Source organism: Phacochoerus africanus, chromosome 8 (genome assembly GCF_016906955.1).
Source record: "Phacochoerus africanus isolate WHEZ1 chromosome 8, ROS_Pafr_v1, whole genome shotgun sequence".
NCBI classification, from domain to species: Eukaryota; Metazoa; Chordata; class Mammalia; order Artiodactyla; family Suidae; genus Phacochoerus; species Phacochoerus africanus.
Window position 1 is genome coordinate 2,825,075 of NC_062551.1, and position 12,113 is coordinate 2,837,187.

A 12,113-nucleotide genomic window follows, 5' to 3' on the forward strand; every position below is an offset into this window, starting at 1 on the left:
CTTTCCACGGCACTTAAGAGGCCCCCGAGGGGGTGTGAAGCAGGTGTACCCCTGCAGCCGCCTCCCCCACCCCCCCGCCCCATCCTGTGGCAATGCCCCCGGGCCCTCCTCGCCTCAAAGGACCTGCTGAACCTCAGACGTGTCCTTGCAAGTGGACTTTGTGGGAAAGGACTTTTTTTTTTTTTAATTGTCACAGGTTCTCTGGAGGACCATAGCTTTAGCGTTGAGAGGTTTATTTACAGAGACTCTGGGGAAAACATTTCTGCCAATGAAGGACATGGAAAAAAGAGAGAGAGTGAAAAGAGAAACACAGGTTGTCACATCAAATATGAGGCAGTCCCGGAAGGGCCTCATCTCCGAAACCCACATGCTGAGCAGTGGAGGGAGGTGGGTGGAGCCGAGCCACAGATGTCCCGGCTGCAAGGACCTGGGGACCCAGTTGTTCAGGCCCCTCCTGTGTGACACCTGAGCACATGAGCCCGGGGAGGTGGGGGGGAGGGAGGGAAGGGGGCTCTGGCTGAAGCGCAGGTTCAGGCCAGCAGATCTGGGTGGGGGCTGAGTTTGCCTGTCATGAACCAGCGCTCAGGGATGCCCAGGTTGCTAGTCCGTGAACCGCTCAGAGCAGCCAGGTTTAGAGCAGAATGACCTGCTTGGTGGAGGCAGCTCCTTGGTTTGGAGCAGCAGTTCTCAACTTGGACCGCACTTGGAATCACAGGAGAGGGTTTAAAAGACCCCAGTGCCTCGAATGCACCCTAGGCTAATGAAGTCAGGATGGGGGGCAGCGGCAGGGGAGCGGGGGTAGGTGGGGATCAGGATGTTTGCAAAGCTCCCAAGCGCTGCGATATGCGGCCGGCGCTGAGGACGGCTGGTCCAGACGCAGTCTCCCTGGGGCTGGGTAGGAGAGCGAGGAGGGTGGATTAGTGACGTCTGCCAGGAGGGAGCTGGGGTGCCCATCGCGGACCTGCCACCTGCCATCACGGACCTTTCCTGACGTGGTGCAGCAGCAGAGCTGGGCTTGGGACCCAGAGCTTCTCGCCTGCAGAGTCTGTCGTTTATTCAAGGATGACACACAGGCAGAGGTCTCGAGGTACATTCCTCAGGCACCTTGTCCACCCTCCTGTTGCACTGCAGGGTCACGAATGGTCAGGCAGGGTCTGATGTTGGCCTTCTGGCTCAGCCACAGCAGGGGTCGGGGTGGGGAGTGGGCTGAGCTGGGTGAGCAGGAGATGGGGAGAGGTCAGAGGCTGCCCTGACCCAAAGATGGTGCCTATCTAGACAGGCTGGGAAATGGGGTGCATTCAAGTGAGCCCCACTCTTGGGGGTCCTAGAAGTTCACAAGGCAGGGTTCGGACCCTGATTAATTGCCCACCGGGCAGCCCTAACAGATCCCCGTCAACTGCGGTGTCCAGATCAAGAACAGGATCGAGGGGTTGGATGTTTTTCCAAATGCACTGAGGATAGAAGTCAGAATAGAGCCACCTCTGGGCAGAGTTTAAGCGGAGAAGGGGCAGGGCTTGGGACGGGGTGGGAGGGCAGATGGGTGCTGGAAATATTTCAGCACCACATGCAAACCCATCAAGCCATAAATTCAAGATCTGTGGGAGTTCCCTGGTGGCCTAGCAGTTAAGGATTCCACATGGTCACTGCTGTGGGTCAGGTTCAATCCCTGCCCCAGGAACTTCCTCCTGTTGCAGGCACAACCAAGAAAAAAATTTTTTTAAGATTTGTTCACTCTCTGTACTTTCCTAGATGTAAGTTAAACATCAAGGGGAAAAAAAAGGAAATTAAAAGCGAGAAAGATAACCCTATGCAACAAACAAAATGGTTTAAAAAATGTAGGAACACAGAACTACAGATTAATAAGAAAAGGACCAACAAGCCAATAGAGGGGAAAACAGGGAAATATGACAAAACATTAGGAAAAAAAAATCAGAGGCGCGTTAGCAGAAGATGCCCCAGGGAAGCCAATCACATTGACTATGCTTCTCGTAAAGTATAACCGTAGCCTTTAGTTAGTTCTGGGCTGGATTTCCTTGCATCCTTTTTGTGACTTTGCACTGCATTGACGTCGGCTTTCATGCAGGCACGGGGTCGGCCCTGTGTTCTTCTCAGGACCTGTCCCCATCTGTTCTGGGCTGCACTGGGTGTTGAAATTGATCGGGTGATGCCTGAGGACTTCGAGAGACTCTTTCTTCTAAGCATTTGAGATCGCAGACGTTTTAAGTGAGGCGGACCCATGAAAGAGCCAGGATGGATCACGCCAGAGCCTGGACAGGGCTTGCAGACAAGGGACAGAAGATAAAATCAGTTCTGAACGTCAAGTGGAAGTTGCACTGCACCGTCCCTGTCTTTTCTTCCATGTATCGGATGTCAAATCCATCTTCGTAAATGAAAAACAAAAACAAAAAAACAACCCATGTATTGATTTTGTGGAGGAGGGGGCCAGAGAAGGGCCTGTTTTTCCAGGTGAGCCGGGCATAGCTCGCCTCGGGAAATAGCTTGCAGGGGATGGTAGGGATGCCGAGAAGAAAGGACACTGGTTTCAAAGAAAAGCGAAGGGGTTCGGACACTGCTTGTCATAACCCGCCAGATGCTCCAGGGCGGCGTGTATCATCGGAAGGAGAGGAAAGGGACCCATTAGATGTGGGGAGGCATCTGGGAAACGCTCCCTCGGGAAGCAGCTACAGTGACAGGGGCTGGGTGGCCCAGGGAGCCGAAGGCAGACACCTCAGGGCTCCTCAGAGAAGGGTGGCCAGGTGGTCCCCAAGTTATCACAGGCCCCTGGACAGCCTCGCCTGCCTCTGCCTCTTCTCCCCAAAATGTCGCCCTCAGCAGTAGGATGTGATACGTGAAACGCCCTCCGCAGAGGAAGGGAAAGGCAGAGGAAGCGATCCATGCGAGTGAACACCTGCCGGCCCCTTCCCCAAACCCGGGTGGACGAGGAGCTTCAGGAAAGGGAAAGGCGGCTGGGGAGGGGACAGAAGGAGGACTGTCCACGGCGGAAAGAGTGGCCCAGGCCAGATCCGCACCCACTGTGAAGGGGCAGCCGTGCCCCAGCGCAGGGGGACCCTGGGGCGCCGTTCACTCTCATAATTGGCATGGAGGAGGCAGATGGACGTTTGCATCTTACAGGTTTGGGGCCACTTTCAGCTGCGCGCTGAGTCTGTGTCAGGAGACCCTGTGGCCCCAAGTCCATTGTGGCCAAAACGGAGAAACAACCTGTGAACACAGGTCCTGGGGGGCGGGGGGCGGACGGCCAGCCCAGACCCCGGGGAGGAGGGAGGATCCCGAGGGGGAGGCAGCCCCTCCCCCAGGCGGCGCTTACTTGGGGTCACTTGGACAGGAGTAAGTGAAACGAGCAGCACAGCGGCCACCAGGATGGCTGGCACAAGCTGGGCACCGCAGCCCTGCCTCATCCTCTCTGACCTGCTCCTCCCCCTGCTCCCCCCCAACCCCGACTAGTCGGGGGTGCTGCCCAGGACGGAGGATGTCTGCTCCAATCATGCATCCAGAACGGAGGGAGCAACCGCAGGACAGGCTCGGGGACCCACGCTGGCACAGGACTGAGCTAAGACGCCACGGACCACAACCCCCCCCGGGGGACCCATAGACCTTAGTGCCACACGGAGTCTCCTGCAGTCGGTGTGTGTGTCCAGGCGTCCCCACATGTCCGATGGCCCGTTCCCCTGGGGCGGTCACCTGGTGGGCGGCTGCCCATTGCCCTGCGAGCCGGAGTGACCTTCCGCATCTTGTGTCGCCCTCTTCCTTCACCCCCCCGCCCCCCCAGAGTGGGGGCCTCACTGATTGTTCAGGCCTGGACTTTTTCTGAGAGCAAGGGGGTGTTAATAGTTATGGTTCAGTAACAGCCAGGAATCGTCCGTCTAGGGCTCTGGTTGTGGGGTGTTGGCTTTGCGCCCACCGGCCGTCTCTCTCCCTCACAGCCAGCCTGGAAGGTGGCCCTGTCTGTGCCTTGTCCCTGAGCCGCTGCACACACAGGTGCCTCTTCACGTCCTCCCCGCTCATCCCGCTACTTGCTGCCACCTTGTGCCCTCCTGGCCTCTTCCCAGCTGAGAGCGGGCCCGGGGGTTGTCCAGTGCACAGCCCTGTCACCTGCTCTGGATGAGGCATGCGTGGGAGGGAACAGGGTGCAGGGGCAGGGGTCCTGTGGACCAAAGGCCCTGGTGACAAGCGGCACAGAGCGTCTGGGAGAACAGACAGGGCTTCCAGAGCTGGTCTACCCAGCGCTTTGTAAGATCTCTCCAGACGGTGCCCCCTCTGGGCAGACCCAGCCCCGCACCAGCATGAGCAGCTGGGCGGCCACCCGTGGGTGTGGGCGGGAGGGCCAGGTCCGCTGGGCAGCGAGCATACCACACACGGCTCACAGCAGCTTGGAACGTGGGCACAGAAGACACCAGGACCAGCAGCGCCCTTGCTCTGGGTGAGGGTTCTGCACAGAGCCCCCCCTCTCTGCCCCGACCCCCACTGTGGGCCCTGCTGGTGCCCCACGTGATGGCTGCAGTAGCCAAGCCCCGCCTTTACGGCGGGAGTGGCGGCTCCTCGTGCCCTTATGTCATAGCAGTGCTATTTCCTTTTATTATAAATAGGAATTTCACTCAAAGGGGTGCAGCCTATACCCCTGGCTGCTTTGTACTTTAATCAGAGCTTTCCTGCCGAAAATGTTTATCTTCTAGCAAAGAGGTGCTAATTTTATCTTTTGCAAAAGTAGGTATCTGCTTACGTCCCTTCTACCTTCGCGAAAGATAACCCAAAGCGCATTGTGTCATCTAAATACAGCATCCTTGGAGATCAAAGCGTAATGTACACATCTGCCAAGGTTGATGGAGCGGCCATTGGCGGGCTCTTCCGCCCGGCTGTGTGTGCTTCATTGATAGACGCTCTTGGCCGTTTCTATGAAAGAAACTCCCAAGCGCTCTGTCGTGCCAGCTGATTTCGGTGATATTGGGAGGTTTTGAAATCAGACTCCAAAATAGATATGCCCTTCTCACCCCTCTGTGTAAGCCTGCGCCACAGGAAATGGCACACGTTCAAATTTGCGTAATGGAAGCAACGCGGGACTAGATAAGAAGTATGTCCCTCGCAGGGACATTTTCATGTTTAAAATAGAGTCAGAATGATCCATAGCCCAAATCCACCTGAGTGCGTTTGTTTTTTGACTCAAGTCCTCCTGTTCATTCCAGTTGGGTCTTCTTCACTTTCTTGGGTGCCAGGCTGTCGTGCATCCCAACACACTCACCCACACGCACCCGAAATAAATGTTCGCAAAACGAGACGTCATCTTACGAGAGGCCCTGCGCTGCTGGGTTTTGTCTGTTGCCATCCAGCTCAACATCTCAGCCTTTGCTTCTCAGGGTGTGTTTCCTGGGCCAGCAGCATCAGCATCCCCTGAGTTGGAAACACAGAATGTAGGGCCCCGCCCCAGGGCTGCACAGTCATCATGTGTGAGAAGCCTGCGGTCCAGTCTGTTTCATATTTTGACGCTTTGAGAAAATTAATACCGTGGTTGCAGCTCTCTAAACGGGCCCCCCACTCGTCCGTGCTTCATGACCCAGGGTTTAGCCGACCCCTTTTGGGACTCTGGACGCAGGATTCTGAGGGCTTCAGGCAGCTCTGTTGTGGGAAGAAATCCACGTTTGCCTACGACTCTGCTCTTGGGAGGCCTTTCCCCAGGCACCCTCCGAGGCTCCGGACCAGGAAGGGGTTGTCCCTTGTCCCCCCACCAATTCTCCCCTGACTGCTGCCTCCTCCACCTTCCCCTGGCAGATTCCCCCCCCCCCCTCGTCATCTTCCCACACCCCTCAGAGGTCCCCAAAATGCTAGGAGATGAAGGTTTCCCATTCCGTGCGGTTTGCAAGCTCTGTCACAACTTGGAATGCAAGCACCCACCCTCTGGGGTTTGCAAAGGAGGAGCAGCATGGGGGGCAGCCTGACACAGGCAAGGAGCCTGGCCATTTTGTTCCCTTACCTTGTGACCTCCCTGACCTCATTGCTAAGGGCCACCTCGGTGCCCGTTGCACGTGAGGCTCTTTCTTCCCCGCACTGATTTCTAAAAGTGCCATGTCTGGCTTGTCAGGTTTATGGGTCCTTCGCTTTGCAGACATTGTGTCAGTTTGTGGACCAACAAGCTGACTCCTCGTCCTCTTCCCAGTGCTGGCCACGGCCAGTCCTTGCTTTGGGCCTGGTGCGTGGACAGAGAGCAATATCCTGGTATTTTAATGGCTTTGTTCTGTCCCACGATGCACTTGGCACCTTTTCACATCTAGCGTTTCTGCTCTGCTTTCAGGCGCTGCCTCCGCTTGGAACGTTTCTGCTTCCACGTCCTGTAGGTGAGTGCGTTATCTTTTTCAATCTGATTTTTAAGAGTGAGTTGAATGTTTTGGATATTAGTCGTTTCTGTGTCTTATATTTTGCAAGTGTTGCTTTTTCCCAGTTGGTTTCTTGGGTGTTCGCTTTGTTTATGGTGCTGATTGTTTCACGGACTTTTGACGTGGTTTGCTTTTGCATTTACATTTTTAAGCAAGTGCTCTCGATTTTCAAAGTCTTCTAAGTTTATTCCTAATAGTTCTGTGGTTTAAGTTTTTGGCTTTTGCGCTTTTGCCAGCTGCCTCGACGCCGTTTGTGGAGGGGTTGGTCCTTTTCACAATGTATTGAAATCCCTTCGTCGCCACGTGGGAAAGATACGTACATCCCCACGTGATGTGTGTACCCGCTGCTGGGTCCTCTGTTCTGTGCCACTGATGTCTTTGTTTTATTTCCAGATATTTCGGATTTTTTCATATCCTTTCGTGTTAATAATTGCTAGTTTAGTTTCACTGTGGCCAAAGAATATGCTTTGTATGATTTCAGCCTTTGGAGATGTATTGAGACTGCGGCCATACCATCCTGAACACACCCGATCTCGTGTGAAATGTACTGAACCTTGTTTTATGACCTAGAACAGCCAGGAGGGAAGGACTTTGTGTGAAGGGCCAGATAGCAAACATTTTAGGGGGTGCAAACCAAGGCGTGTCTCAGTTGCATATTCTTTATTGTTTTGTTTAGTTTGGGTTTTGGCAGCCTTCTAAAAATATAAAAACCATGCACAGATCACAGCCTGTGCAGACACAGGCTGTGAGCCACAGTGGTCTAGGCGGTGGCTGGCTCACCTTGGCTGATGCTCCATGAGCCCAGGAAAGCATGTGTTTGTGCTGTCCTTGGGTAGCGTGTCCTGTCAACATTGCTCAGGTCGGGCTGGTTTACGGCGTCCAGGTCTCCTACACCTGTTGCGATCCATGGTGTTGGCTTGTTTTATCCATTGTTGGAAGAGGAGTGTTGAAACTTCCTGCTGCCTTTGTGCTCTGGAGTCTTTCTCCTCTTCGTGCCATCCGCTTGTGTTTTCTGCATTTTGAGGCTTAAATACTTCATCCCTCAGCCCCCTAAATAATGATTGCATAAAGTCGGTTTGTTGAATGAGTAACTAATGGATGTCTTTGTTCTGGGCAATTCTAACAATAACTTGCTCAGATTCTAAGTGGTGAGTTAGCACTCTTTAGTTTGCAGTTCTTCTGGAAGCCAAGAGTGAGGACATTGCGATGGGTCCTCCGTTTTCTCATGTGTACAATGGGAATACTAGGGCTGCTTGGTTGGTTGGGAGGATTAAATGGGATGATTTATGTAGGGCTAAGTAGATGCCTGATGCACCTTAGCTGCTGGGGTGAGAGTCAGCATTCCTGTCGGGGCTCTTTCCTACGGTGCTAGAGGCCAATGAGAGGCTTTTGCCGGGCATGTGGCTCTGGTGGACCAAGAAGGATGAGGAGCAAATGGGGGGCAGTAACTGGCCAGACTCCAACCCCATGACCCTGACTCCCACCAGCTCTCCAAATCGTATCCCTCCCACTCCCTCGGAAACCACAAAAGATAAAGCCCACTTGCGCAGTATCCCTTCCTCTGTTCTCCAAAATGTTAAATCCTAGGCTTTGTCGGGAATGTGATTCATTACGGGGTCCACAGTGAAAACAGTGTCCGGGTGGGAGGGACAAGGATGGTGGCGTCTTACAGACTTGAGCGTGAATGTTGACTTCAGCACTTACTGATTGTATCAGTCATCTCTTGACGTAGAGACTGGGTTCTCACAATGCCAACCACAAAACCCCGGGATGATAAAAATAAGTGTTATGTGTTGCTTATGTATCTGCAGTGACCTGGGGGTCAGCCAGGCAGCTCTGCTGATCTTGGGTGGGTTTGCTCACATGTCTGGGCACCTGGGGCTGATCTAGGCTGACCACACCGGGAACAAAGGGGGCATCCATTCAGCTGCACTTGTCCATAGAGGGAGAGCTCTTCACAGTTACGGGGAAGGTGAACAGATATAGGAAAGAGGGAAGAAGGGGCACCACAGATGCCATCTACCCGCAGGTGTGTGATTTCACAGACCCAGTTTGATCATCTGTGACCAGGGAACTGTTCTCTATTCTACAGCCCTGGCCAGAGGTGTAGGTTAGAGACTGTATCCAAAGCAGGTGGTCTTGTACCCATCACAGAGAAGATGCTCAGTTCAGGGCGTCCCCTCCTTCACTGATGCTCAGTTCAGGGCGTCCCCTCCTTTATTGATGATCAGTTCAGAACATCCCCTCCTGTATTGATGATAATGACGGATGGTGGTAACAGGTCTCACCTTCCACACCCAAGGGCTGAACTGTCCATAGTCTTCATTTCTAAAGAGAACAGGTGAGTCTAGATTCTGTATTGCTTGCAGTCTGATGCTTCGTCTTTCATCTTTAATAGTACTTTTTTAAAGAGCAAGTGTTTTTAAGTTTTAATGTTATCAGTTTTTTAATGTCTACATTTTCTATCATGTCTAAGAAACCTTTGCCTGCCCCAAGTTTACGAAGATATCTTTCTTAAGTATTCTTTTAGAAGTTTTATAGTTGTAGCTCCTGCATTTAGATTTTTGGTAAATTTAAAATTGATCTTTGTATATGGCATGAGGTAGGGATTGGAGGGATTGGAGTTCTTTTTTTTTTCTTTCTTTTTTTTTTTTTTTCCTAACATGACCATATGTTTTTTCTTTACTGGATTGAGGAAATTCCTTTCTAGTTCTTATTGGCTGAGTATTGAATTCTGTTAAATGTGTTTTCTGTACCATATCATGCGTTGAAATACTAACAAATATGAACTACAGAAACATCTTGGTAGTGTGAATTGTGAGTGGAAAGAGGACTCCTTCCTTTTGGTGGGTTTACTAACCTGTAGCTAGAGGTTATGTGACACACAGCCACATTCAAATCCCTCTTCCTCTCCTCCCCAGATAATCACTTTCCCCGCCCCTTACAGCTAGCAGTGAGTGTATGACCCAGTTTGGGCCAATGAGCCACAAGAGAAAGTAGGCTATAAGACTCCCGGATAAGAAGTTTCCTCCTTAGCAAGAGGAGAGAGGTCCTTTGTCCCTCTACCTGCTTTTGGGGAAAGTCCTATGAGGATCTGATGCTTAAGAAAACCCCTGCCACCCTGATACTCTGTTAGAAATGTCAGAAGAATGCCAGAGATGCTGTGTATCACTGGGAAACTCATTCCATCATGAACTGCTGAACCCAGACTTCTTATTTTGTGAGATGATTCATTTCTTTGTTATGTATGCAACATTAGTTGGCATTTGATCACTTATAAACCTCCCCCAACCCCTAAAACCCAGTCTAGTCTAGAGTGAACCTTTTTTTTAGAGTAAATCCACTACGTAATTTCACCACCAAGCTCTCTCCAAAGATGAGAGTTGAAGGAGAGCCTGACTCATAAGGTGCAAGTCATGGAATGTGATGTGCAGAGCCCAGGAGACATGGGCAAGCCTGGAGTTGCAAGTCTGGGTCCTCACACTGCCAGCCTCCCCAGCACCTCTAGGCTTCCATGCTCTTCCCCTTGTCAGAGCTGTTCTTCTGCTAGAAATGCTCCCCTCTACCTTCACCCTTCCTTTGGTTGGCTGGCCCTATTCATCCTTGAGGTTACAGTTTAAAGATTACCTCCTCAGGTAGGGACTCTCTCTTAGCACTCTGAATTTTTCTGCATGCTTTTGATCCCAGCTGAAATTAAGTATGTGATTTGCTGTAATCTGTCTCCTCAGCTGACCTATAAACTCCCTGAGGATGGGGAGCATATCTGCTTGTTGGGACCCCATTCTCAGCACCTAGCACAGTGCCTGGCATGTCAGAAGTGTTTCGTTCATATCTCTGATTGATTGATTGATGGGTGGATGATGGATGGATGGATGGGTGGGTGGATTGGTAGATTGATTGAATGGTGCTCCGGCCAACTTGCTGCATGACCTTAATGTTTCTAGGCTGTAGTTTCCTCATCTGTCCTACGAGGAATCCGAACTAGGTGGAATCTGAGTCCTTCCACTGCCAGCTCTTCATCAAATTGAATCCAGATGCTCGGATGTGGCTTTCTTTTTAAAATTGGCCCCCTCCTTATCTACCCATTTACTTTACCACTGCTGGTGACCCTGCAATTGTCCCAGAAGCTCATTCCATACAAGCATCCCATGGCAGCCACCAGAGCCAGTAACCCTGACGACCCCTAAATGCCGGTGCAGTGGTTTCCTGACACAGGAAGGCTGCAGCGTCTGGTGGTTTCTCCAAGATGCCAGGCCTCTAGCTCCCTTGTCCTGTGATGGGGAAGGCAGGGATGTTGGTGGGTTGGCGGTAACTGTCAGAGGAGACGTACCTACATCGGCCTTCATTCTAGCACATCTGTTCATCATCACACACATGTCAGATCAGAAGAGTCTTCTTTTCAGATTAAAGATCTGAACCTGCGCAGTTGCCTGCGGTGCCCATAATGGGCTTTTGTGTCTGCATAGTGGGTGCCGCGGGGGCTCAAGCCTGGGCACCTCGTGGTTCAGAGAAGGCTGTGCTGGAAATCACGAGCATCTCCACTAAGGAAATCTCCAAGATGCCACGTCCGAGCATCGACGAAGCTCAGCTACTTGACCTGCAAGGAAAGCCACCTCCCAGGGTTACCTTCTGTTAGTCTCGAATGAGTTACTGGCAGCTGACGGCTTTCTGCTCCCAACCCCTGCAAAGAGGTCCACGGGGAAGGTCCAGCTCCTTAGCTTACATTCAGAGCCGCCATTATCCATCCTCTGAACTTGCCCCGTTCATCTCAGGCCAGCTACCCCGGACACGCTGCCTCTCCCTTGCAAAACCCCACAGCCAGTTCCAGCTCAGCCATCGTCAAGGGATCCTTAGCCCCTGGGAATGTGAGCCACTGTCTGTTCTCTAGCCGCATTCCCAAATTAAAAACAAAGGGAAAATCAGAGAGAGTTCACCTCCCCACATTTCCAGCTCAACAAATACAATCCAGTGATGGGAGACAAAAATCAAACAGCCCAGCATTCCATCTGAATCGGGAATCTGCAGCCCAGATCCTCCTGGGTAACACATGCCTCCCTCACCACATCATTACTCAACCCTGCCATTAGGGAAGGCAAACCCGTACTTACAATCAAAATGAACATAATATGTAACCAGGAGGCAGCTCGCTTCCAGGAACAGCAGCGGAGCCGCCCGCCCGCTCCCGCCATCACCAGCTCTCGTTCTGCGCTCACCCCGACGTTCGGTGACGTCAGGGACCGACCATCGCTTTTCCCTCCTGCGTTGTTCTCCTGCCGCCTGCCGAGAGAGAGCGAGGCGGTCTCTCCTTCCAGGCACTTTCCTCTTCTCTGACGCTGCGCTTTGCCTTTCGGATTAGATGCACCCTGCTCTTGGGGGACTGCAGTGGCCGTAAGGGCCCCAGGGCCAGAGAGGTTCTATTTTGCAGGGAAAGCGCACATCTGGGGCTCGGTGCAGGGGAAAAAGGAAACGGGCATCTTCCATTGGGCTTCAGGTCCATCTTCTATTGGACTGAGGGTAAATCAGTCACCAGCCCGGAGGGCAAGGGGCCGTGCATAGCCTGTCATGATGTGTGCATCCTTTAGCCCAGCCAGCCCACCTCCAGGGATGCCATCAAAGGAAAAGCCGGAGATTACACACGGGATATGTGTACGGACACAAACCGGAGGCATTATTTTGTAGCAAAACACTGGGAACAACCTAGATGGTAAATAATGTGGAATTGTTAAATTG

General features: G+C 52.3%; 1 protein-coding gene across 1 annotated transcript in view; it reads left to right on the top strand.

The window, feature by feature from the left end:
• The window catches only part of LOC125132435 (collagen alpha-1(I) chain-like), a 210,619-nt gene that overhangs the window by 64,124 nt on the left and 134,382 nt on the right, over positions 1-12,113 (top strand). Inside the window, exon 3 of the mRNA XM_047789665.1 lies at positions 6,302-6,344. Within this exon, the coding sequence (XP_047645621.1) occupies positions 6,302-6,344 (43 nt within the window). The remainder of the gene's footprint in view (positions 1-6,301; positions 6,345-12,113) is intronic.